We start from the raw sequence: 27,959 nt of genomic DNA, 5'->3' as shown, positions 1-27,959 counted from the left end.
TTTGTCGCGAGCTCGCCAGTAAGAGCGGCGCGCAGAGGTTGCTGGGAGCAGGGCAGGGCTGGGGAGCGGTTGAGGCGGTGTCAGTGGTGAGTGCGTGAGGGAGGTGGCGGGCGGGGGTTGGAGGCCGACGGGCAGCTCTGCGGCTTGGCAGTCCGCCAGCGTTAGGCAGCGCCTGGGGAGACTTTCAGCGCCCTGGCGCCTCCGTTTCTTCCCGACGGGTTTCCTAGCTGTCGGAGGGGCGGGCGGTGCGGGTGGCAGCGGCACTTTCCTCAACCCCGAGCTGCTCGCTGGATCGGTGTGCAGTCGTTCGGCGTGCTCGCGGCGGGACGGCTGCGTAGAATAATAAAAGCTTATTTTGGGGGAGGGGCCTCGGGGCCCGGTGGCGGCAAGAAGGGTACCGGCTGGGCTGCGGTATGGGGCTGTGAGCCGTTCAGCGCGGTGCGTCACTCGGCGGAACGGCTGCAGGGCTCCGCCAAGTAACGGCACCGCGGGGCGGGCTCTTCCTGCGGCACCGCAGTTGTTTCTGAGCGGTTCTTGCACGACTCGCTGTTGCTGACTGAGGGCGCGGGGACTTGTTTTTCGTGGCTGAGCAAGCGTAAGCTTTAATGAGGGAAAATGGGAGTTAGCGGGGCTTTGTCTGGGCCCTGTTTGGGTCTTGTGACTGAGTTGGGAATGAACTGATACGCTGAGTATGGATGACGGTGCTGGAAAGGCTTCGACTCTAGATAAGGTCATAGAATGTCTGTTTACCTATTGTAGCTTAGGAGCTAAAGGGAAGCTAAGCAGTAGGACAGCTTCTAAGGGGTTGCTTTGCTCTACTCTATATCAATCAAGCTACCTTCTTCACAGACTGTTAACTCAGTGCTTAAAAAAATAAACTGTACTTTTAAAGTTGAAGGATGGTTGGATTCTTTCAGCCTTCAGTGCTTGTATTTATGTGGATACGCTCTTTATTTGAGGAATGATTGATTTGGGCTTGGCCTGGCTTTGGGCTGTGGGGGGAGCAGGGTGGGGGGGAATACACTGAGCTCGGCAACTCTGCACGAGTTGCATCAGAAACTATGCCCTGCTGTCGTTTCTTGTTCCTTGCCTTCTAGTTCCATGCTGCCTTAAGAAGTTCTAAGTTTCTCATTGGTCCCTTCAGTTGTGGATGTTTATAATTAGGATCCTTGCAGTATGATGAGAATAGGCAATAGGAAAGTCTGCAGAAACACCTTGAGGTGTGGTGCTGCTGCTGAGGGCAGATTATCCTGTGTCTCCTATCCAAATAACTCCACCAAAGGAAACTGAAAACACATTCTAGTTTTTTTTCCTCTATATAGCTCTTTGGAATTTAAAAGAGTTTTAAGACTAATACATTTAATTTCCACGAAGTTGAAATTTCTGTATGCTTCTAGGTAAATGGCACTATATAGAGTGAGGTGAAACTTTCTACTGGAAGAGATCTGTTTGCGAGATTTAGCACATGCTTTCTGTTAATTTAATTTTGTTACCTGGGGGAGGAGGAGAAGTAAAATAGCTTGGAAAAAACATAAGCTTTGTTTTCGTACTTTTAACTCTTTGTTCTTTTGAAACAGGAGTTGGATCTTGAACTATTTGTTTTTTTAATTTCTTTTGTTATTGTAAAGTTGGCTAGGTGTACCAGTCAGCTGTACAAATAAATAAGTTGATTAATACTTGTTGACTGTGTTGTGTTGAAGTTACTACAGGCTATGTCTTTCATGTCTTTGTCACTTTTTTGAAGATGTGAAATGTCTGTGTCCTTAATGTCTTTTTATTATAAAATGGGATAATGACTCTTTGTTAAGCTGTGGGACAAGCCAGTAGCATGTAAGACTAATGACTACAAAGTGCATATAATGCCTTGGGCTAATGGAAATGCTTGTGTAGTACTGTGCTCTTCTAGTTCTGTTTGTGATCAGATAAAGATAAGTGAGTGCTAATTTCAGAATTTTTTACCTTTTTTTTTTTTTGGTAATGTTTGAGGTGGTGCGTGTGAAAATGAAGAGAGACACTTAACGTATACGTGAGTCTTCAATCTTTCACATTCTTGAAGGCAGTATATTTCTTAGTCTTGGCCTTCCAGCCAGCCAGAAGATTAAATGTAGCCAATTAGAGAGGAATTGCATCTTAAGTGTTATTCTGCACAAGTGTTAGACTCTTATTTTCATTATTCTTAAGCTGATCTGATGACCTTCATCGATAGCTAAAGTTGCTTCTGTTTCCCCTGATGACACTTAGTTCTGATCTCCTTGAAATCCATACATCTGAAGCACGCTTTCCTCTGTTTTCCCTTGTTAAATATCACTTATGTTGAAATAATTATCACTCTGGGATTAATTTTTTGTCCTTATTTGGGGGTGGGGAGGCTAATCCTGAACAGTGCCAACTGCAACATTCTTTCAGTTCCATCCTGACTTGATATTGTAATGTACAATATTGTAATGTACAGCTCTGATGGTTTTCTCACTTGCAGAATTACTGTGCTTTCTCAAAATGTGCCTTTGTATGGGAACTGCTGTATCATGGCCTGAACCTCTGATTGATGAGCAATGAGTCAGCCATGGAGCACAGGTGAAGGCAGTTCACCTGTGCTGCCGGACGGGGTGGAGCCTGGCTGCACCTCTCCTCATTTAAGAGCTGACTAGCGGTGGGGGAGGATCTCTTCTGGAGATCCACTCTGCTGGAGTTGCATATGCGAGCCCAGGATGTGGGTAAGCTTTCTATCTATTCTCTTTTTGTTATCATAACCTACTTTGCCTAACTCTGTTTATTTATTAATTATAACATCTTAATATTCATTGATTATACGGTCTTCTATGAAATGAATTAGATGGGTAAACAAATATTTGCATGGTGCTTCTAGAGCAAGAGAACTTCTGTTTTGCCATGTAAAATAAGCTTTTATTCTACAGTAACTTGTTCTGCTGCTAAGAAAGGTTGTGGGGTAGAGAAATCTACCACTTTTGAAATGTTACCTGTTATGTTATCTACTAACAGGTAATGTGGAGCTTTAAAAATGCCCATCGATATTTCTTCTGGAGATTGGAAGAAGGTGTGTTCCCTAAGCTTCTTAATGACATCTCATGCTATTCAGACCAAAGGTGTCTCTTTTTCTTAACATAGTTATCAGACTAGAATATAATGAATAATTAATAATAGTCTGACAAGTCAGAAAACTTAACAGTACTATAGATAGTCAAACTTGAGTACTGGAGAGTTCTGAAACTCAAATCAGATATTCTCTGTGTGAAAGAGTCCTTATTTCTACAAAAATCTACTTGAGGAAGTTCTAAATCACATAGCTCAGATTTTGTAGAATTATAGTATGAAATCCTTTGCATATGGTAGGGTGCTTGAGTGCATGCTTCCATCAATTTCTGTTCTAAGTTTTTTCTTTTTAAACAACGTGCTTCAACTTCGTTGGTCCATGGTGACCAGATCTAAGGATATGGTAGTCCCGAAAGAAGCAGTGCACATAGGACTCCTCTCAGTGAGTCATAAGCTAAATAATTAAATTTCTTATACGTTTGTTCCTGTAGCTCCTCTGGAACAAATTTGTATAACTTTGCCTAAATATGCAAAAATTATGATAGTCTCTAAATCATTGCGCTAGTTTTACTCACTTTGCTTTTTTTCAAATCATTGGTCATCTGGTGAAGTTTGTGTTTGGTTTCTACTGATTTCAGTTCTTTAGGAGATTCAATTGAACTGACTCAAGTCCTAACTGTCATCTGATGTTCCTGCTCTGGGAAAAGATGTCCAGGATCTGCAATGCTAACAGTAAAGAGCTTCCTATGTGGCTTCTGAGAGGAGTTGCAGCACGTGCTCTGCATCCAAACAACAGTTCGTGTTGTCATGAGCTTTCATACTTACCACGTGTGCAGTGAAGTAGCAATTATGAATTTCAGAGTCACAAGTTGCACCTAAAAAAGAATGTGGTGGTGGATAAAATTAAAGCATTAACTACAAAATCTTTTCAGTACTCATGATTAGGTTCTCTTTTAAGAGAGATGAAGAGGAATGGTTTTTAGGATGGAAATAAAAAGATTGCTGTGCAAATTTCGCTTACCCAGGATGATCTAACAGATGATCAGCATGTCTTCCTATTCAGCAAATATTCCTATAATGCTTCATTCCTGACAAGTGCAGAGGCATGGGTTGTTTCTGAGGAATTTGATGGGATGGGAAAAAAAAACAAAACAGATGGGAAATATGGAAGGGGAAGGGCAACCTGCTCTGCTGCAGCTTGGTGAAAGCAGAACCCATTTGTCTTGGTGATAACAGCTTTCTTCTTGGCTACTGGATGGAAGAGTGAACTTGCTTCCCAAGTCCACATCTGGTGTCTGTGTATCTACCTAAAGTAGTGTAGGCTTCAGAAAAGCTTTAATGTCTTCAATTTTTTTTGTCTTATATTTGGTTGTGCTGCTTTTCAGCACAAATTTAGCAAAAAATGTTTTATTACATGAAGCATTTGAATAAAAGCTGTGTAGATATTGTAGATGCTGTAGAGCATATCTTACTTTGAATCTTACTTCGTGTGTCTTTGATTAAAGTTATAAGTGGGATGAGGCAGATGAAAGGAATTTTAATTAAAAAAAAAAAAAAAAAATCTTAAAAGGGAGAAAAGGTTCTTTGCTTCAAGATACGGGATTGAGGGCCACCAGCCAATTCCAGTTCTGGGGTTGAAGACAGTTTAGCAAGGCCATTAATTTTCTGCTGCTACTGAAACCAAGCAGGAGGCAGCCAAATGGCATTTGGCCACCAGTGTGTTTGATGTGTCATGAATATGGAAGGATAAATGAGAGAACGTGCAGTTCTTCCTTAAATACAGCTGAAGCATGCAACGAGACAGTGATCACCCTATAGTGATTTCTGCACTATGCAGTGCAGAGAGGCTGCTGGATAATGTTAGTCAGCTTAGTAGCGTGGTCATCAGTGTCCTACTCGTCTGCAGGCCTGCATGTTTTTTCTGTGGATGTCATGGGAAGAAAAGTTTTGAGAGCCCAGAGCATTTACTTGTTAACATCTGCAAAACTCCTTCCAGAAGGGGTGAAGTGAGAAAGGCCTTGCCTTTAAATCAATCCTTTAAATGGATTGATTGGTAAAGCTAGGTATGGAAATTGCATATGAGTAGGGGGATTAGGAAAGGCAGAGATAGAGACTGGGGATGGACTTCTAAAGGGAAGATAAAATCAATGCAGTAGTAGCTGTAGGGGACAGAAGTGTTGTATGTTTTCCTCTATCAACAGAGCTCTTAAAGTGCATTCAGGCACCTACAAAGATAGTAAAATATATGAAAGATTCAGGTGCACTATATATTCAGGAAATATGCTACTTTCTAGAGTATCATGTCCTAGAAAGTTCAATCTTCCATTGTTGGTTTAGTTCGATAACTTTTGTTAATTTCTATAGTCTGTTAGTAGACCAGATGTTGGGATTTGCATCTCTCTAGAACCCACTCCATCCAGACCTTTTTTTTTTTACTTTATTGTTCACCTATCTATGTTGTATCGTTTCTTCTTGGGCCAGCATGCATTTGTTCATCTGAAGAAGTAAAGCCATATAAGAGAGAACTGAAAGTAGGACTATCAAACTTGTCCCTTCCACCTTTTCCCAGAACTTCTAGGTTCAGTTTGGGAGGTGGGTGGAGAACAACTAAGAAACCTGATTTGAGCTATAGGATGTGTTAGAAATGTTTAAAAGACAGTGAACAGCTATTTTGACTTCTCTTACGGTGAATTATGATAAATATAACTCAGGCTGTCTGTATTTGTCTTCTGTAGGTGAACAGGATATTCTTAGTGTTTTGATTTAAATCAAGTCACTTTAAATATGCTGACATACATTCTCCTTTCAGGTGGAACATTCTTCTTGATGTTCTTCATATTCTTCTTGATGTCTCCTTATCAAATTCTTGCCTTTATAGAACTATGTGAGCCTTGTATGTGGAACTAACTGCATGAATCAGAGCAGCTGGGTGGGATCATGACAAACACACTCTGGAAAAAGTATTTAGTGTGACCATCTCTTTATGTAAGAATAGCAGGATCTCATGTCTACAGCAAAAAAGAAAAAATGCCAAGATGCTTGTAGTTCCTTATTTGGTGAAGCGTTGCAGCCAAACATGATGAAGGTTGTTTACAGCAATCAAAAACAATACAATGTAGTAGAGACTCTTGTTTTCAAGTGGATTTATTTGTCCTGCAGTTCCCCTCTTCACTGAGACTGAAATATTACCACCCCTCCACCCTCCTAAAGAAAAGGGAAAAAAACCAAAACGATATCTGTTTTTTTTAACATGTAATGTTTTTTTCCCTCTGACATTAAGTGTTACGACTGTGTTAAACACAAGGGCCAAGGATGTAAAATGAAAGCTAAGTTGAATTGTGATTCAAATGTAACACAGGAAACTTAGTCACATTTGTACTGAGGTCTGGAAAAATTAATAAATAGCACTATTTCAGGGGGGACAAAAAACTCTAAGTCACCTCCCTTGTGAGGACAGACTGGGAGAGTTGAGGCTGTTCAGCCCAAAGCAGAGAAGGCTCTGGGGAGACCGGATAGCAACCTTTCAGTGCCTAAAGGGTGGATATAAGAAAGAAGGGGACAGGCTCTTCAGGAGCTGTTGTGATAAGGCAAGGGGAAATTGTTTCGAACTAGAAGAGTGGAGATTTGAGTTGATTATAAGGAAAAAGGTTTTTTTTATGATAAGGGTAGTGAGGCAGTGGCATAGGTTGCCCAGAGAGGTGGTAGATGCTTTGAGGGCCCTGGAGGCATTCAAGATGAGGCTGGATGGAGCTCTGAGCAGAGTGATTGTGCTGTGGGTGTCCCGATTCATTGCAGGGAGTTGGACTAGATGATCTTTAAAGGCCCTTCCAACTCTAACAATTCTATTCTGTGATTTTTATTTTTTTTATCGTTACTGCAGGAAGAAGTTCCCAAATAGAGCGTGGTTCGAGATCATGCAGGCACAACTTCTACTTACCTTCCCCTTCTCAGATGTGACTCATAACTATGACTTGTGTTGTTTGTTCAGTGTTTTTCTTCCAGCTGTTCTGTTTACTGATAACTCTTTAGATATGCCGGAAAACAACTATCTGATGCTTTTGTAAGAGGAAAAAATGACTTGCAGACTTAGCTTCTCTCTGTTCCTTAGTTGTGAACGTTACTGAACTAGTAGTAGACTACTCCAGATGTGCCTGACAGTCTTCAGTTTAAAGCTATAGAGCATTTTCACTTAAGGAAATATTTCTGTAATGTATAAGCTATTAGTTCCACTAATCAGTATTCCAAATTGACCATGGTTATTTTTTGTTGTTGTTGTCTCTGATGGAACAAATCAAAGATAGCCTGATAACCATTCAAAAGCAAAACTCAGATCCTAGTTGTGTGCCAGTACCACCTTCCCGAAGACTTTTAGTGAAAGCAAACATGTAAGGACTGTATATTCTCTAGGTGTCCTGAATTCTCTGCTACTTGCTGCCTTGTTGAGACAACAGTTTGTTAATAGTTATTGTTTGATGGAAGAGACCCCTTAGGACTGTTGTTCTTGACAGATAGAACTGTTGCCGTAGTTAATATGAACACGAGGACATTGTTACAGCTTGTGTATGTACTGTAGATAAAGACTAAAATACCAGCTGTTGTCTACTCCTGCCATTGGAATGGAGAGTCTCTAATTGAGACAGCCTACTCATCCTAATGTTTCCTGGGTGATAAGGTAGTTGTGATAACTGTATGTAGGTTATTGAAATCTATTTTAAATGCCTTTTTCTCAGATCTTTTTGTCCATTCTAATTTCTTGAAGGAAAGTCGGCTAGGGGTACTGTGGAAGTTACCACTGTTTTTCCATTGTTCTTTTCCTGTTGATCAGTACATACCACTGTGATTAGGTCAGTTCTCCTGCTCCAGGACTCATTTGGTGAAAGAACTAGCAGAGAGCCAGTCACGGTTCCCAGGGTCTCTGAGCTGGCTGGCCTCTTGTCCAGACTCAGCTTGTCCCAAGGCAAGCGTTACTTTGGCTTGTGCCAGCTGGCTCTAATCCCTGGGGTGAATGCTGGACTACAGAAGGAGTTGTGTATGAGTTGACTGATCTGTCTCTATGGTTTTAGGGCAATTTCTGTATCTTCTGTGCTGCAAGAATAGGACTTAATCCAACGACCACATTGCTACCTTAAGCCTTACTTTTCTTGAAAATGTTAATAGTGAGACATTTTTACTTAGTCTAACTGAATGCCTCGTTGTTGTTTTTTCCTCCCAAATGCTATAGCAAACAATGCCCCTCAACATTTCACTTAGGTGGAAAACAATATAAATTAATTATTTTCCAACATTTGCATAATAAATATATTCAGATAGAGAAATGAAAGTACAAATCTACTTGCATACCTTTTAAAGGTTTTGCGTGTGTTGTTGTGAGTTGACTGAAAGCCTGTAGGCAATTGATGTGTTGGTTTTTTAGGAACTGATAGAAAGGTGGTGGGAGAGAAAGTAGAAGCAGTGTGGTAGCTGGTCATACTCAGGTTTATTAATTTCCAGTGGGTTTTTAGCAATGTGCTGCTAGTATATGTACTTTTGAAGAAATATAAATAAGTGTACATAGATATGAGGTTACTGCTCGTACAGAACTATGCTATAGTTATTCTAGCATGCTTTCTTATAGTATAGAATACCCAAACACATTTCTTTTACTAATACATTAGTTGGAGCAGAATTTTAGTGCCTGGCTGAACTCGTAGGTTTTGACAGCAATTGTGTGACGCTGAGATTGATTGCAAAGTGCCAATGCTTGCAACTCAAGCTTTTGATCTGGAAAGTCTTTATTATTTCTTCATGGAAGTCGCTGAATTACGTTGCACTGAGATTTTCATGAATCTAATGAGTTTCTTGGTACTGAGAAAGCTGAACTGCTTGTCCATTAAATGGTCTATTTATTCCGGTGATTTGCATTCAGAAGTGGTCTCAAGCAGTTGCTTTAGGCTAAGTGAGAATAAAGCAAGCACCTGATTGTTTTTTCTTTTCTACTTTCCTGTTGCAGAGAATTCCTGCATGGCTTCTTTGTTGATGAACTTTGGCTGGATCTCTTCTGTGGTTGTGGTGGTTTTTGTTTTTCTCTCTGGTATCCCCCTGAATTTATTTATTTTTTTTTATTTTATTTTGCACTGTCCTTTGGCAGAGAATTCTACCACTTACAGGACTTCTTAATTTTGTTTTTGAAACTGTCTTCTACTGGCTTCACTTAGTGCCTCTGGCTTAGGCTGGAGTAGGTCAAGAACGGCTCAGTTCATTCACCCTCCTGCTCTCTCCATCATTCTGTAGACCTCTGATTTCTTTACATCTTTTTTTTTTTTTTTAAAGACCAAAGACCTCAAGCCTTCTCAGTTGTTTCTCATGTGGAAGCATTTTCACATCTTGACTACTGAATTTTTCTGCTTTCTGTTAATTGATAAGCTCTGTAGTAGATTGTGTGGAACTTGTCAAAATGTAACATTTTTCTTGAGTGAAGTGTATCTTAAGCTTCCTCCTTTTTATCTCCTTAACAACAGTAAGGAGACTAAAAATATTTTTCCTTACCAACACAGAGCATTTTTCTGTGTAGATATTTATAAGAGCATGACAATGACATCATAACACACTGAAGCCTGCAACTGTGTGCGATAAATGTGTTGTTAGTAATGTGAAGGAATCTGTCAAGTGTTTTTTGTCACTGGCTATTTTAGTTCTTGATTTATCAATTTGTTTGGAGAAGAAGCCTTGTTCACAAACTTCTGTGAGTGGAAGCTGAAATGATTATTGTCTCTAAGGATCTGAAAAGAATTTAGGGAATCCTTAATTTGTAGATGAAAATACTTCTTGTCTTCTGCAACCATACTTGAGATTCTCCTGTTTTTTTCCAAGTGCATTTGCCTGAAGTGGTTAATCATGCCATTGTGAAGTAAGCCTAGCTGGTTGAGTTCCAGCCAAAACAATGCATCATAACTGAGTTCTAAGAACTTAGCCTGCTTTAAGATCTTGGCTGTTCCTTCACAGCAGTGGGAGGTGAAACTTGGAAAATTCTTCCAAGTGTATTTTTGGTCTTCAACTGTAGTAGAGATTGTGACTTAGGCAAGTATCAGGCATGAGAAGGCAATTCTTTGTTAATGACCTGTAAGTTGGCCATGTTGTGAAGAATCAGTATGTGTATGACTAGCGGCCTGCTCGTGCTTTTGGTGATCATTGCAACCATGTTTGGTGTAAAACCTACTTGAGACTTAGGTCAGCTCCCCTCCTGCTTTCCCATTAAACTATGGTTAATGCTGCTTGGTGCATTTCGCTTTGAATTCTTTCTGAACAGAGTATTTTGAAGGCACCATCTATGCCACAAAAATGTAAGTGTGCCGTTACTGAGGTATGCTGTCGCTATCTATGGCAACTTTGTAATTCTGTGAATAGTTTACATTCTCTGTGCTGTGTTTTGCTTTCTCTTATATAATTACTTAAATGTAAAATCAAACCCTGGTATCCTTATCTACAGTGAGTTTTCTACTTAAATCACAGCGGCAATGTATTTCTGCAGTGAAAAGAAGTAAAATCATTAAATTTGGCCAGGTTGCTCAGAGAGCTGTGGGTGCTCCATCCCTGGAGGCATTCAAGGCCACTTTCGATGAGGTCTGAGCAGCCTGATCCAATGGGTGACAGCCGAGCGTTGGAACTAGATGATCTTTGAGGTCCCAAGACGTTCTGTGATTCATTCCGAGAAATTTCCGGGCAGTTATTAGATGTGATGTGAATAACTAAATGAAGCTGCGGCCTTTGACTAGTTAGAAAGAACTGTTTACACTGTCACGTTTCTCTACACGGATCTACTGTTTCTTCTCTAAGACACTGAAGTTTATTTCCGTAGATGAGACCAACTACTGAATGCTTCTGTGGTGAAACACTATTCAATGCCTTTGTGAATGTGGCTGTATGTCTTTCATTCTTGTCTAAAGTTTTACGCATAGTCCCAAAGCATAAACGTAGCTCAGGGAATGGCAATGTGCTTTTAGAGGTGGTGAGGAGAAAAGTCATTGTCAGAATGCTTTTTATCTTGGAAGATAATGCATGGTCTTACAAAAAACTTACTATTATATATAGATTTGCTTTCTTCAAAGCCTTTTAAACAGTTATTAATTTATTGCATTCATTCTTGTGAGTTTTCAAATACGATACTACTTAATTGTGAAAGTTTTTCCTGGGTAGAGATTTGGCTCCTCTGCTTTGACATTTATGTGTACATGTATATTTATAGTTGTGATCTGTCTGGAATTTGCCTTTGTGGTTTTATTTGCTCTTTAACTTGTTCTGTGATCTAGTCCTGTCTTGCAGTTTTGTCTGAGCTTTTAACATGTGAGGAATTTAGTTTTTAATTTATTTTTAAAAGTGTTAATTGAAAGGAGATATGAGCATATTTGTTCAACTTCAGCTATTTCAAAGAATGACACAGTTCTGCTTTTCCTTAAGCAAAACTTGTACTGGTACTAATTTATGACTGATCTGGAATTTGAGTTCCCTAATGTGACTTGTAAGAATTGGAGATGTTTTCTGGGAACTGCTATTTCTAAATAATTGGTTATCAGCTAATAAGCCTTGAGAACTGCTATGCTTTTAGCAATCAGACCTTTTAGATCTAGTAGAATTTAGGAAAACTGGAAAAAAATCTACAGACTTTATTTGAAAATTAAACCTAACAATTGTGGCAATATACTGTAAAGAAGAGATCTGATCTTTATTGTGTATATCTTGTAGATAAAGTGGATAAAATTCTTGATCTGCTTGAGATTTTAATACTTCAGTGAGATATATGCAGCATCAGAAGCTGACTTCATTCAGTGTTAATGGAATCATGTGGTCAAGCATTACTAATACCTGTATGTCTGTATCTGTATGTCTGTGTACGTTATGCTTTTGAGTAAAAGCGAATAGGACTATTTGTGTAGAGGATGTTTGAAGAACCTATGTATATATGAATGCTTAGAAAACTTCTGCTACAAAAGAATGCCTTTTCATGCTGAGCATTGTTTCAGAACTTACTTTCATTTTTGTCTGACAAATGATGTGCTGCCTGAAAGTATATGCATGTAAAGTAGACACAGACTACAACTTTCTAATGATTGGGATTCATCACATAAGCTGTGTTTCAGGTGCTCCTCTAGTATTTGAATTTTCACATGCTGCACAGGCAATTGAAATATTTCTTTATTTTTGCTCCTCTCCCCACCATGGAATGAAGCATTTGGAAGAAAGAGGAGATTCTACCAGAATCTAAACTTGGTAATTAAAATTGATATTTCCTGTAGTAGTGTAATCATTGAGCATAGCTTGGCAGAAAATGGTTTTCCAGAATTGACTAAGCACTATTTTCACAAATGCCATTTGATATGACAGCGATTGAATACGGCTATTGTTTCTGGCTGTGTAAAGAATCAGCCGTCAGCTTTTTGTTGGTATAGCATTCAGAAGTGTTGATACAGTAGAATGAGGAAGAATGCTAAATGACAGATTGTGTGTATGAGGTGGTGTCATAGACAAGTGTGTTACTGGAGATGTGTGTTTCAGAATTTGCTTGTTGCTTGTTCATGAGCATTCTGAATCAAAGCATTAGGTAATAGTTTTTCTGATTTTATAGCTACCTAGCTTAGTGGCTTGGTTATGGGGGGCATCATAGAGTTGCAGAATGCAGTACTGCTAGCTTGTCACATACAAGGAACTATATAAGTTCTACCAGATTGCATGCTGGTAGTGCTCCTTAGGCAAAATTCAGTTAAAAGTCCAAATAGATGGTGAGCTGGCATTCCAGTGTGGTGCACATGGAATTGTGGGCACGAGCAGGTATGCAAGCAGGGTACGTACCTCCTACCCTATTCCAACCCAAACACCAACCTCAATAAAGGTGTTACTCTAATGCGAGGACTCTGGGGAGCTGGGAACTTGCTGACAGAATGCCTGGTGATGGTCAAAAATACTACTGCAAAAGAGAGTTTTTGAAGTAGAAAGGCAGAAACTTGTAAAGAACTAAATGATCCCATAAATGAATTCATCTGTCCCACCCTAGGTGATCACAGGATTTTCCTTCAGGCATTAAAGAAACTCAGATTATAGCATGAAAAACAAGTACATAGGAGGTTTTTCAATAGCTGTTTTCTGTTCACCTGCATTTATTTGAAGGAGCTGCAGTGCCAGAAGTTCGTGTTATGGACAGTGCCCAAAGGATTTTATTGTTAACAACACTGAAGGGGGAACACAGGCAAAAAAACAAAAGGTCTCTAATTATATGATAAAAAGATGGGGAGTGCCGAGAGAAAGAAGGAGCATACTTTGTGAAATCTTGTTTCAGTTGTCCCATCAAGTAGGCGGGAAGTAGAAGTAGCAATAGTCATTGCTGTGTTCACTCAGTCTTCATTGTTTCATTGTTGTTATTTTTAGAGAATAACTTACCTAATTAGGGTATAACTTGGCACCGGTGCTGGAAGAGCGTGTTTCTCTCTGTAGGCCCCCTACAGAAAGGATGCCTGAACAGTTACTCACTGTAATTGTTAGCAAAGTTTCTCATTGTGACTTCTTCAGTTCCGACGCCTAGGTAGAAGAAGCTTTTGATTTAAAGAGAAATCCTGACTACTGACTATTTTTTAATGAAACCTGGGAAATTAATTACTATGTCTTACAAAATGGTGGAGGGTCAGCTGTACTTATGGAGACTCCTTAGGTATTCTTGTGATAATTAAAATATATAATCAATATAATGTTCTCAACGGGGAAAAAAGGTTTTATACTTTGCTTTTAAATCTAGTGTATACACATTCTACCGCTTCCATTGACCAGAGGTTTTGAAAAACTTAATGAAAGATAAACCTGCAGCTAGTCTGAGGTACTGCTGCTCTGTACATTCTAAGATGTATCACCGTGGTCACACAAATAGCGTGTGGTCCTGTTCAGTGCACTGCAAGTGATGTAAGGTGTGACCCTGCTGTGCTGGCTCAAACACTGCAGTGGCCGCACAGCTGAGCATTGTGACTCCTTGTACTGTTAGTTCTGCTAGAGGACTTTGGGCTGTGCTGAATTCTGTTTTTGTCAATAGTGATGAAGTTTGTTTGCTGTTGTTATTCAGAGTGACTGTGACTGCTGAGTTTGGATGATGATTTGTCATATTCACAGCTATTTCCTGAGCATAATAAAGTTAAAGCTGCCGCCTAAAACATACATAGGTAAAGCTGCTTCTTAGGGAGTAGTAGTATGTTTCAAATGAAATCTGTTTCAGTGTTTTAATTCAACCTCTTATCCCCTCTTGCCTTAGGGATTTGATAGCAGAAAAAATCCTCAACTTAGGACATGGATCTACAAGATGTTATCTGGGAGAGTAGATTAACAAAGGGAATGTTTCTTAAAGAAAGATAAGGAGAAAAGTGTAAAGGACTAGCTTTATTTTGTGTAGAGCTCAATAACAACTTATTCCTTAAGCTGTGAAGAGAATTGATTCTGGAACCTTGTGGCTCCCAGTGTTCCAGAAACTTAAATCAGTCCTGAGAGATTTGGTGATAAATCAGATTCTTCTTCTCAATGCCCTTTCACCTCTGTTGGTTTTGAAATATTAATTACAGGTATGCAAAATCCATGGCTGTGGTGAAATGTCATCTTTCATCCCTATTGCTATTCCAGGGAGATTAGAAAAAAATCTAAGCAAATCCCAGATACATTGAGGGAATCTGGTCAAATCTAGCGCAGTGAGAAAGAACAGGTAAGATGTGGGGAATAGGGTGATGACATAAGGGGGTGAGATATCTCTTTTTATAATACCCTGTTTTAGAAGAAATCTTCTCTATTTGTCTCCTTTGAAGTTAGACCAGAATCTGGAGAACAACTTCAGAAACTGTTTTCTTTAAAGGATCAAAACCAGTTAATCTAAGGATTAACATTCTCTTTTGAGGGTCCTTTATCTGATTTATACGCTCTTAAAGTTTGCAACACTATAAGGAAGATAGTTTGAGTCTAAGAGATGCTTTCTTATGAATAAGTTCCAGATATGACTAAAATTAGCATATTTTAATCCTTTTTTTTTTCCAGGAAGGAGCATTTTTTTCAAGCTGCGCTAATCAGTCTTCAAGTTTATTATGATCCTGATAAACAAGGATAGTTTCATAACTGAAAGAAATCAAACAGTCTGAAACTTCATACCATTCCCTCTCCAGAGTATTAGAAAACCTTAAATATTACAATTTGAACTACAATTTGAACTACATGTTGTAAAAGAAATGTGCAGGAATCGGGTACTTTTCTGTTAGCTTTCATATGACAGCACTAATACTGGCTGTTACTGATATGTTGCGATACTTGCATTGGCTTGATATTGCCACGATAGAATGAGAGGTAAAGGGGGGGGGAAGAAAAAAAATAACCCACGCATTTGATCTGGTTCTAGTGTTTGTTGTTTTTTTTTTTAAGGTTTCTTTCATGTTTGATTCTTTGCTTAATGGTACAGCTGCAGTCAACTGCAGCTGAGAGTTAATTAATTTTATTTTTAAAGAAATGCAGTTAGTCTTTCTGAAGCTTTGTCGTTAGCTTTGGTGTCAAAAACTTTGCAGTCTTTGCTGGAAAGTGTACAAACCCATGTTGATTATATGTTCAGAAAGCAGTTTTATGTACAGTTGTCACTACAGAAACCGAAGTAAAATGCTGTAATTATTTCATATGAGCTACTGGATTGCTGTTGGAGTGATTATGTCTTTTAGACATGGTTGGGTTCATCCCTGCTGGTGAAAGGCACTGCATTGCACTGTTAAATGCTTAAACTTTCTAGTTGCTGGAGGAGGGAGGAAATAGTTCAACAGTTTGTGTGTGTGCATGCTTGAGAGCAAATGGACTGTACAGACTGTTCAGCAGGGGAAGTGACGCCCTGTAGTATTTGTCGTTCTAGAAAGAGTCGGAGACACGTAGTTTAGATGGGAGGACTCTGAAGAGGGCTGTGTCCTGTCCTGTGTGTGTAATTATTTATAAATGAGCAACAGCGGAAGGAATGAAATACGGATAAGCTATCTAACGTTTCTCTAGCGTATCAGAGTTTGTTGATTTTTTTTTTTTGTTGTTGTTGTTCTGTTTACTTAATTTCCAAATTTGATCTTTATTTTTCCTTCTCTAGCTTCTCTGCATTGCTGAGATACTGGATACTGGTTTCTTTATAACAAGGAAAGTCTAAATTCCTGTAACACTGAGGATGGGGAAGGATTATTATTCTATTCTGGGAATTGAAAAAGGGGCTTCTGAAGAGGATATCAAAAAGGCTTACAGAAAACAAGCACTTAAATGGCATCCGGATAAGAACAAGTCTGCTCATGCAGAGGAAAAATTCAAGGAGATTGCAGAAGCTTATGAAGTGCTGAGTGATCCCAAAAAGAGAGACATTTATGATCAGTTTGGGGAAGAAGGTATGTATATCTTTGTTATAATTTTTGAGGGGCCACTTATGTTGGAAGAAACAAAATAAGCACAGATGATGCATAGAAGCATGTGTTGGTTTTAGGCAATATGTCTGTACCACTTGGATTTTTGTCTCATTTTTATAATGTAATTTTATAATGTAAAATGTATTGCACAGGTTTTATGATAGTCTAGTTTTAATTTCTTCTGTTAATGTTTCTATGTTTTAGAAGTCCCAAATACTTACTTCACAGGCAGAAAGTCATTGGACTGCAAAAGTCTGTAGGACCCATAAATAGCTTTCTGGGATCTCGTCTTACTGCTGCCTTCCCTTACTCTAGCACTTTCTGAGATGCAGTCAGAGAGATGAATTCTGTTTTAAGATTTTGTTAAAGGACACTCTGCTTGATCTCAGCATGGCAGTCCTGAGCAGAAGCCCAGGTGTCCAGTCTGTAGTTGTCCTTGGCTTCTTGCCTAGGGGGGAAAGAATTTGGCTGATGTCATGAAATACCAGCACATTTTTTTAGCTTTAATTGTAAACAGTGATAACATGCCAAGAGAATGAGGCCTCAGAAATGTCATACTTATCCTAAAATGGTTATCTGGAGAGGATTTTTTTTTATTTTTGACCAACATGACTTGCCTCAGTCTTATGATTGAACAACAGAGGAGGACATTAACAACCCTCCTCTTAAAGTTATACTGTCAGAAATTCCAGATGAAATCATTATTTCTGTTTTTAATATGTATGTCTGCTCATTCATTGCCATTCATGCCCCCCTCGAGAGAGCAAGAAAGGACACCTAGCATTATTTTGTGCAGGAAGTTGCGAGTTCTTATATGAAATTTGACCCTCTCTCACCTGTGGGGCTTAATGAATTTGTTAAAAAATTGTTATAAATTCATGTAGAAGGCCTTTAGCTTCTGCACGTGGTGCAGTGTTTTTTGTTTTGTTCTACTGCAGGTGTCCAGAATGTTTAGGGCTGTTTTTAAAGCATTCTTGGAAAAAGCTTTAGATACCAGAGGCCTTCGTTCCCTCTTGGTCTTCTGCCTCCTTGCATTTCTTCCTATTTTCCACACCTCTTTTCTGTATCTGACTATAGTCAGATTTAGTCTTGATTTTTTTTTTAATTATTTTTTATTTTTTATTCCTGTGCAGCATTCTTCTCAAATGGCTCTCCCAAAGATGCGTTTTTTTTATGTTCTTTTTCTCAGAAGTAAGGCATGTGGCCTTTTGTGTCCTAGCACATATACTTGAGTCTAGAGATTCAAAATGTACGTTTGTTTATTTTGAGCAAAACGTTAAAGGTAGCAGTGGTGACTCTGGAAAATACCTTGTGATGACTCAGTTGTTCTCTCAGCTTTTCCATTGCTTCAGAGAGTGTAATTAGCAGTTCTGAGGAAGAGGTGAGGAGGTGGGATATAGGAAGCAGGAAACATCATTATTTCTTACAATGAAGAACCTTGGTGTGCCTTTCAATAAAAACTTCTGACCAGCTATTCCAGGAAGTGTCATTTTGTTACCACAGATTCATAGATCCACTGATCAGATTGTTTACCATTAACAGTTCTGTGCTATGTGGATAGCACTACACATTGTTAAGTACTTTTTAATGGCATGGTGTGGAGATGAGGGAAGTTGTCCTTATTCTGATGTCTTTCTTAGTTACTGCTGGTAACTGGTATTAGGCTTATGCATAGAAATTCCAAGCAAAACAGTGGGGGGAAAAAAAAAACCTAACAAAAACAAAATGTTTTTTCAAACAGAAAAAAAAAGAATTGAACATTATGAGTTTTGAACTATGTGTCCTACAAAAACTTTCAATTTTTTTCTTAGATGTTTGAGATGGTATTCTGAAACTGTCAGTGCATCAAAGCAAAAATCTAATAGGAGTTGAGAAAGGCATTTAGGACTTATTGCAAACCCAGTCAAGAAGTGCAAAGGACCAGGCAGTGAGAATCATAAGGGAAGTCTTACCAGAAAAGCATTAAATGTAGATATCTTCCTAGGGAAGATAGAGGTAGAGAAGAGTTATTTGAGAACAATGTGGGCTGTTGTGTGGTTTTTTGTTTTTTTTTTTTTTTTTGTACGGAGCTGGTGACAGTTTATAGAAGATTTTTGTACACAAATAGGTCTTAAGAACTTCTGAGGGATGTTTTTTTTTGTGGCTGGATAGAATTATATTCCCAAGTTTCTTCTCTTTTCTATCATAAATTTGAGATTTTGCTCTGAATGTTAAGGAAGCAGTATGGCTGCTTGAGTGTTGTCCTGTTCCTTTATTCTCAAAATTCATTGCAGGAGTACAGAAGTAAAGCTTATCAATAGATTGGAGTTGAATAATGGAGACTGAGAGAAATATTATTTGAATTAATAGTTGATACTGAGTAGTCTGATATTTCCTCATTGAGGAGGAGTCCTTCCACTCTATCCCAAAGACCTTTTCGGCTTGTCAATTCTGATATCTATTCTCCCACTCTTTGATAAATGGAATATTAATATAGGCTTTCTTGCATAAAATTTTGCATATTTGTCTTTTTTAGGTCTGAAAGGAGGAGCTGGAGGACCCGATGGACAGGGTGGTACCTTCCGGTATTCCTTCCATGGTGACCCACATGCTACGTTTGCAGCTTTCTTTGGTGGCACAAATCCTTTTGAGATCTTCTTTGGAAGGAGAATGCCTGGTGGTAGAGACACTGAAGACATGGAGGTGGATGGTGATCCATTTGGATCATTCACTAGTTTCAGTATGAATGGTTTTCCAAGAGAAAGGAATACAGTAGGTAGCCAGTTACGTCGTAAACAAGATCCCCCTGTAATTCATGAGCTTAAGGTGTCATTGGAAGAGATATATCATGGCTGCACAAAAAGGATGAGGATTTCACGTAAAAGGCTGAACCCAGATGGTAGAAGTGTCCGAACAGAAGACAAAATTCTCACTATTGAAATAAAAAGAGGATGGAAAGAAGGCACCAAAATCACTTTTCCAAAAGAAGGTGATGAAACACCCAACACAATTCCAGCTGACATTGTTTTTATCATAAAAGATAAACCTCACTCTCATTTCAAGAGAGATGGATCAAATATTGTCTATCCTGTTAAGATCAGCTTAAGGGAGGTAAGTCTTCTTTTAGTGGAACTCATTGTTCAACCCTATTATAATGTGGTACCACAGCTGTACAGCACAAACTAAATGACAGTGATAAAGTGTTTTCTTCTGTTCTAAAGAAAGCATTTCTCATAAAAATGTGACTACAGAATGTAGTTATTTATAGTGGAAGCACTAGCTGTTTTGATATAAATGGAGTACTATTTCAAGCTGTTTACCATGGAGGAGGTGGAAGAGAATGAAGATGGAAGAGTAAAAGTTGATATGACTTAAACCTTTGTACTTTACCTTTCTAGATAAATACATATTAGGCTAAATCAACAGATACATTCAATATAGCATGCTTATTTATTGTGTGATGTAATTGCTGCTTCCACGGAACAAAGTAGAAATTTCTTAACTATTTTCAGTGCCAGCAAATTCTAAGCCTGCCTTTTTTATGTCATACGTTATTTCAGTGTGATTTCAAAGTAGGTAGAGATTGATTTCATGAGGATAAATTATTGAGAACAGGTGTTATAGGAGCTATATATAACAACAAAAATGCTATAGCTTTTTTTATTCTGTTCCAAGAACAAAACACGCTGGCTTTCAAAAGGAAAGAATTGGGCAACCAAGGAGAGTTCTTCAGAATCTGAAGCTGTGCTGCAGTCATAATTTAAAAATTAACATAGCTGAGTGTTTTGTGTTTGCTTTCAATCAGTATTAGGTGAAGGAGCGAGTTTTTACTTGTTTTGAGCTCTTTGTGCATATTATGAGCTCCCTTCTGAGAGGATTCCTATCTAAAAATACATTTAAAGTAAAATGAAACAGAACAGGGTGAAGGAGGGAGAGAACTATTTAATGATATGTGTAATGCAGTTCTTCATGGATGAAAGACCATGTAGATTTATTGCACTGTTATGTAATAGTGAACATCTATCAGTATAGACCAAGTATACAGGACCAGGTGAAGTGGAAGAATCTTTATCAGAAATCTTAGTAATGAAAACAAACAGGAGAAAACCTGATCTTCCTGATGTTTTAATTTTGATATTCTAAAATAGTCTTTGTTTTTCTTTGACCATCACAAATGCTCTCCTAAGACAAGACAACTATTAGATTTGATTGTCTCTACTAAAAGGCATTTAAATGTTGTATTATTTGATGTAACATAAGTTGATAAAAGTGTTAGAGTAAATCCCTGTGCAGTGTGAACAAAAAATTGAACAGTAGAATTCTAAATTATTAACTATTCTAAAGTATTAACAGTAGATTCTAAATTACCAGTATAAATTGTAAAGTATCTAGAGATTTGCTATTGGAGAGTTTTGAATGGTGTGTTTGCCCTGGGCTCAATTACCATTCTACTTGATAAAGTTATGGAAAAATATATAAACTCACTCTTCAGTGGGTATTACATAAGATTAGTGTATCTTGTCAAAATTCAAATAGACTTACTAATACTAGATCTCTGCACTTCACAGTGGAGGTATTCTGTTTACAATGCTAGTCTTTTCTAAATAAAATTCATGTGTAGCTACAATGTTCTGACCAATCCATTTTTCTCATGATACAATCTTTTCTCTAGGCATTGTGTGGCAGCTCTATCAATGTGCCAACAATAGAAGGAAGAACCATACCCATGACAGTAAATGAAGTTGTAAAGCCTGGGATGAGAAGAAGAATTATAGGATATGGTTTGCCATTTCCCAAAAATCCTGACCAACGTGGAGACTTAATTATAGAGTTTGAAGTAATTTTCCCAGATAACATTTCTCCAGCATCAAAAGAAGTACTTAGGCGAAATCTTCCAGTTTCGTAAAATGAGGACTATGTCAACTGTTTAAGCAGGACACTGGAAATGCAGAAGACTGGCAAGTCTGTGCTTTAAAAGTGCAATGTGTAACAACTAGTGGAATATCTGTTTGTTTTCTTTTTTGTTTGTTTGTGGGTTGGGTGGGGGGAAATATCGTAATGCTGCATGAGAAGAAAAGAGTTAAGTACAAGTCATACGGATGACTTCTGCAGTATAATTTACAGGGAAAACCACTCATATTTTATATTAGATCTTCCTAATCAGAAAAGCTTATTCAGTATTTTGCTTAATATAAAGCGTAGTCAGTTTTAACAAAGCCAATGCATATTTCTGATAAAGTACTCAAGCCACCAAGTACTTTTATTCCTTATATCCCTACTCTATCTAACATAAACAGTTTATACAGAAATTGGATGTGGTAGAAGTATACACATGCGAACACTTTAAATTACAAAACAGTAAGGATGCTACTTGGTATGTTGCTTTCCACTGCACAAAGCATAGTCTGGGAAAATCAGCTTGAACTCCTAAATTGCCCCCCATTGAAATCAAAGTATTTTCTTTATTTCATCAGAATGTGAGGGGTCTGCATTAGAAGTCTAGGAAAGAGCATGTATCTTGAGGAGAAAGTAGCTGTTTGTTGAGTGGTTCCTCATGCTTCAGGCAGAACAGCAAGAAAGGATTGTACAAGTACATATACAGCAAGTGTGGGCCTGCTGTCAAATGAGACAGGGAAATTGGGTGACAAATAACGTAGAGAAGTCTGAGATACTCAGTGCCTTCTTTGCCTCAATCTTTACCGATAACACAGTCATGACCAGGAGTCAGCCCGCTGAAACCAGAAGGGAGTCCTGAAACAAGGAAGAGGTAACCTCAGTGGTGGTGAACCAACATAGAGATGCATTAAACTAAATATACAGAAATCCATGACACCTGACAGGTTGCATGCAGAAGTGCTGAAGAATCTAGCTAATGCCTTTACAGGCCTCTCAATTATCTTTTAATTTGAGAAAGGTTTCTGTAGACTGGTAAGAAGCAAATATCGCTCCTATCTTCAAGAAAAGCTAGAGAGAAGAAATGAGGAATTACCAGCAAGTCACCCTTAATGCAGTCCCTGGGAAGGTGAGAAGGAATATCCTCCCAGAAAGCATTTTCAAACATGTGGAAGACAGTAATGCAATTTAAGGTCAGCATAGATTTACAGAGGGGGAATCATAGTTGACCAACTTGATTTCATTCTACAGTGTGGCGATTAGCTTGGTGGATAATGGAAAAATAGTCTGAGTTCTTTACCTTGACTTTAGTAGGCAAATTGACAAAGTACAGATAGATAAGTGGACAATGAGATGAATTAAAAATGACTGAATGAGTGGCCACAGGGGTTTTGTTATCAGTGTCACAAAGTTCACTTGGAGGTAAGTCACTAGTGGTGTATGCAAATGCTCGATACCGTGGCCAGTAATATTCAACATCTTTGTTAAAGACCTGTATGATGGAATGGAATGCACACTCAGCAAGTTTGCATGTCACACAGAACTGTGAGGAGTGGCTGATAACACCATGTTGATTGTGCTGGCCTTAAGAGGGGCTTTGGTGGTCCAAAAAAACCATACAGAGGAAAAAACATACAGTTCAGTGAGTAAAAATTTTGCTCCCTGAAGTATTACTGAGGTATCAGTACAGTCTTGGGGCTTGCTGTCTGGAAAGCAATTTTGCTGAGAAAGGGCTTTGAGTTTCTGGCAGACAACAAACTGACCATGAACTAGCAATGTCCTTGCAGCAAAACAGGCTAATGGTATCCTGGGTTGCACTGGGAAGCCTTGTGAGTAGATTGAGGGAGGTAATCCTTCTCTACTCCTCACTAGTGAGGCTGCATCTGTCATACTGTGTCCTGTTGTATGCTCCCCAGTAGAAGGAAGACAGTGGCTTGATGGAACAAGTCTATGAGAGATTGAGAGAACTAGAACTCTTCAGTCTGGAACACAGAAAGCTCAGAGGGTTCTTATAAATGTGTACAAGCATTTGGAAGGAGGGATCTTCTCAGTATCACCCAGTGTTGGGACAAAAAGCATGGGGACAACTTAATACACCTTTTTTTTTTTTTAATACTGCAAGGGTGGTCACAGACTGTTGAGTATCTATCTGTGGAGATGCTCAGAACCAAACTGGACAAAGTCCTGGGCAGCCTGGTCTAGCTGGCCATGATTGAGGAGATTTGGGTGATCACCAGAGGTTCCTTCCAACCTAGAAGATTCTGTGTACACTGACTTAGGAACCTTTTTCAATAGACAGTATTAAGGACCATGCTCTGTAATTGAGGCTTAGTCCAAAGATGGGTGATGCTGATGTGACAGCTTGAATCCATAGGGAGTAGGTTTTTGGGTGGAAAGATGTATAAAGAACACTGTAGAAGTGTACCATAGAGCAGATATAGTTGACATCAAGTTCAGACCTTGAAAATAATGCAGATTTTAACTTAAAGAAAGAAAATCCCAGGTCCTATCTAAGGAGAAGTCTGCTGAAGACATGAAGTAGGATAGGGGTTACCCACAAACTTCTACGTGCTTGCATTGAGTCTTTTCTGAATACAAATATGACTTATCTTTGGAGTTAAAAGGTGCATAGGGAAAAGGAAAGCCCTCTGTAATAGTCTAGTTTTGTAATATTGTAATAGGGCTGGTTCCCTGCATTTTGGTGGAAGAAATGCCTTGCAGATTTGTTCTTGTTACTTGAGTTTAAAATATAATAGAGTGCTTTAGCAACAGTTTCAGAGAATGCTTTTCTTCATAAGAAGAAAATATATAGAATTTGCTGTTAGCCTTTTGACTGTGGAAACTCAGTAGTTACCTGCTTTGTTAGGTAGCTTAAGAAATAGCAGTATTAACTTCATATAAACGCTTTTCTGTGGGAAAGTAAATAATATGGAAGTTGGGATTCAATTTACAATAGCTTTTTAATGAGCACAAAAAATTCCATTTTTGTTACTCAAAGAAATAGAACTTCTGGAAGATACTGTTCAAATAATTTTTCAACTGCGGATCTCTTTGTATGTTGTCAGTTGTAGTCCTACAACTGCAGTAGATGTACAAGGAATGAAACAATTGCTGGAGCAGTATCACAAAGGGCAAACTTAGCTGCTTAATGTTTCTGTGTATTGTTGACACTATATCTTGTTTGTTGAAAAAGTTCCCAATATGTACTGTATTGCATTTCTTATGTGGTTTTTAAGTAAAAAGTGTAAAGTTGTTTTTTCATTTTCTCTCATCTTTTGTTATTTTGGCAGATGCTGAAATCTATTTGACTTAAGAAGTGTATCATCCTAAAATATGTGTATGTTACTTTAAAAGTTAATGGAATTGAAATTTTGTAATCCAGGATCTTGTAACATTAGTCTAACTTGTATAAAAAAAAAACAACAACAACAACAAAAAAAGCCCCTCAATTACAGCACGTTATCTCTTGTAACTATTTTCAGGTAGGAAAAGTAGTGTTCAATTTAGGATTTGCAGTATCCTGTGCACTTAAAGGCATATGTACAGCAAACTTCTTTTTTTTTTTTCCCTAATTGTTTTCATGCTCAAAATTCAGAAGAACTGTAGAATTGGTATGAATTTTTTATTTTTTTTAATGGAGAGATAACAAAGCATACATTTCAAAAAATAGCACATGAGATTACTTCAAAGTATGAGAGAGGGCATTAATCCAGGATTTGCAAGAAAGAAGCACACTTTTAATAGTGAAATGTTAAAAGCTATGTTTTAAAAACCGCTTGATTATTGTAAGTAAAGGCTGTGTGGGAGACAGAGGCAAATAACTCAGTCACCTGCTATATCTTTAACTACTAAAATATAAATGCAAATAAATTCATTAACCTGGGAGGACAGTGATATTTTTAATCTCCTGAAGGTTGTTTAAGTGTCATACACAGCAAAACCTATTTGGTTAGTTCAGAGAAGTTCATTCTTAGACTTTCTGATGTCATAAGACTATTAGCATTCCATTGTTTTATTCCAGTATTCCTTGTATAATTGAAGACTATGTAAAGCCTGTTTGTGGTGTGTTGAGGAAGTGCTGTGGTTTGGGGATGGTTTTGAATAATGACCCATTTTCTTGTTTAGGGAAGTAAGATGCTTTGTAGCTGGGATTGGGTCTCTGCTATTATTTTTTTCCACCTTCATCTTTTAACTTTGTGGATGCTTACTCCCATTTATTTCTTGTGAAGTGTAAGTAGACTTCATTTGCGTGTCCTCTTTTATTATTCACCACCTACTTTACATATGACCATCAGTCCAAACGTTACAAACAATGCTGAAAATGGGCAACATGTATTGTGATAATTGGTGAAATGGGGTTAACAGTGTTTTGAGTCTCAGGTGCAATAGTTCTAATATTTTTAGTGGGTGCTCGAAAACTCAGGCATAAGGAGACATCTCTAAGATTGATTGTACAGTGAATAAATAAAGATCTGTAAATGGTTATGTCTTCAGTGCCAATGAACCAAAGCACATAGGAAATGCTCTATGGCTGGCTTGGTTGCAAAGACACTGTCTGAGCTGTGCACCTAAAACTCTCAACCTTGCATAGTTTTGCTTAGGTACTGGAGGAGAGAATGTCACCAGTTGTCTTTTGGATAATCTATCATTAGTTGTGGATTAGCTTTTTTTTTTGTTTTGTTTTTTTTTGTTTTTTTTTGTAGGATCCATACAAAAATAAAATCAGTGCCCTAGATGGTGGTGATGTACTTCGCCAAGAGTGAGTTCTGCTTCTTGCTAAGTGCCATTAGCATCGTGCTTGTGTAAAACAAATTTACCTTATTAATTACTCATGCTTTGTGTTAACAATATCTTGAGACAAACTAGCTGACGTACATTTTGAGGTAAGAGAAAAACAATAGTAGTGTCCAAAGGTTGTTTTCCTTGGCCTTTGCTGAGATTGTGTGACCTTATACTTATCTGCATCCTCTTTTCTTCTTTGAAGCACTCGGTAGGTATAGGCAAAATGTTTTAATTCCAAAAACCTTTAAGTCTTAAGATGTTTTTGCTACTTTGTAGTGTCTTGGTGTTTGTGAAGTTTCTTTTATTGCGTTAATACTAAAAGTAGAGGAGGACTACTGTTACTCCCTTTGTGTCTAGCAACTCTGTGTGCTTGTTTTGTTCCACTGTAAGTCCTAGCCTACCCAAGCAACAATCTTGTTAGTCATGCCTGATTGCTTTATCAAGGACAAGCTATTCTTTACACTTACTGCCCCACATGATTAAAAAAACCCAATATGCACTGAGCCAGTTCTTGAAATACCTTGCAGGATTTCCATGTACGTTCCAAATGGAACGTTCCAAAAGCATCTGAATTGTGCATATTCTTCTTTAAAGAAGAGTTGAGAGAATGAGTTAAATGAGAAGTAGTCCATGAAAGAGGACTTAGGTGTAAGTCTAGTATGGACCAAGAAAAACAGTGCTAAACAATTACATATATTTTTATTTTGCTCATGCACCACCCAATTGATCTTATGTGATAGGTAGTGGAGATCAAATTCCGGGGATCTGCTCTTTTCCCCTGTTAAGTCACAGTTTGAAACTTGAAGTCAGCACACAAAATGAGTTTGTTGCTGTGATGTGGACTTTCACAAATGCTCTCATCTAGTTGCAGTTTTTCACAAGCCAAAGCTAAAATACAAATATTTGATGCAGTATGGCTGTACTCTTAGAAGGTCGGTAAAATCTGGTAAAGGATTTCATTCCCTTTCTGTCACAGAAGAAATTCTGTTCAAGCTCCTGACTTAAAAATTTTATTTCATCCTCCGTTTTCTTAAAAGGCCTTGTTTTGTAGCATGACTAGGAAACTTCAGTTTCATTTATATGATAACTTTTTTAAATTTAAAAAACAGCAGATCTCAAGGTACTAGCACTAAACTCTATTTTCTTTCAACTTAATTTTCGTTAAACTAAGCAAGATAAGGTCCTGTAATGTCTTATAAAACAGGTTCTTTGTTCTGTAGTCAAAATCCTTTTAAGCTCTTACTTCCTTTTGGAATATAAATGACCAGAAAAAAACAAGATTTTTTGCAGGTAAGAGCTCCTCAAGTCACGGATTCATGTATCATGTGGAGTGAAACAGTTTTGTATACACTGATGCGTTAGAACACTGTTGCATTTCATCCTTAGTAGTATGATTCAACTCTGTTCCCAGCACATTCTTAATAGACATGGCTTTTGCATGCCATAGTTCTTGCATCCAAAATACTTCTGCTGAGGAATTGATGCATTGTGCAAAATATTAGTAGGATGAAAGGTAAATAACCAATTCTCTTTTTAATGTGAGATTTTACTTTCTATAAAACTATTGCAAGTAATGAGTAACATTTTAATTTCAGTGATTAACTTTCTGCAGTGTCACTAAAAATGCAATTTAAGTTCTTTTTGGATCTCAACTTTCCTGAACTGCTGAAAGCTTAATTGAATTCATGACCTAGTTATGATGTGTTACTTACTGTGGGCAGATATTTTCCTGATGGGTACAGATTTGAGAAAAGAACTGCTTGTAGTTGGAGAAAAAGTCTTGTGCCCATTATAGGCTTTCTTTTTCTTTGAGGTGCTCAGCAGTCTGACTCATTTCTAGGTCCATAG

General features: G+C 38.1%; 1 protein-coding gene across 4 annotated transcripts; it reads left to right on the top strand.

Annotated features, from left to right (window-relative positions):
• The first annotated feature begins 21 nt into the window (after nt 1–21).
• Nucleotides 22–23,367, top strand: DNAJB4 (DnaJ heat shock protein family (Hsp40) member B4). 4 transcript variants are annotated; one of them, XM_042873461.1, is made up of 4 exons: nt 22–86; nt 16,154–16,439; nt 18,973–19,547; nt 21,109–23,367. In XM_042873461.1, the coding sequence occupies exons 2-4, from the start codon at nt 16,229–16,231 to the stop codon at nt 21,340–21,342; spliced, it is 1,020 nt and encodes a 339-aa protein (XP_042729395.1). In that variant the 5' UTR covers nt 22–86; nt 16,154–16,228; the 3' UTR covers nt 21,343–23,367. The 4 variants fall into 4 exon arrangements, with proteins under 4 accessions (XP_042729395.1, XP_042729398.1, XP_042729397.1 ...); XM_042873464.1 differs by lacking the exon at nt 22–86 and adding an exon at nt 431–595; XM_042873463.1 differs by lacking the exon at nt 22–86 and adding an exon at nt 14,619–14,755.
• Nucleotides 23,368–27,959: the final 4,592 nt, after the last annotated feature.

Source organism: Lagopus leucura, unplaced genomic scaffold (genome assembly GCF_019238085.1).
Source record: "Lagopus leucura isolate 7727_CA_CO unplaced genomic scaffold, USGS_WTPT01 Super-Scaffold_100009, whole genome shotgun sequence".
NCBI classification, from domain to species: Eukaryota; Metazoa; Chordata; class Aves; order Galliformes; family Phasianidae; genus Lagopus; species Lagopus leucura.
This window is presented reverse-complemented; position numbering and strand designations above follow the sequence as displayed.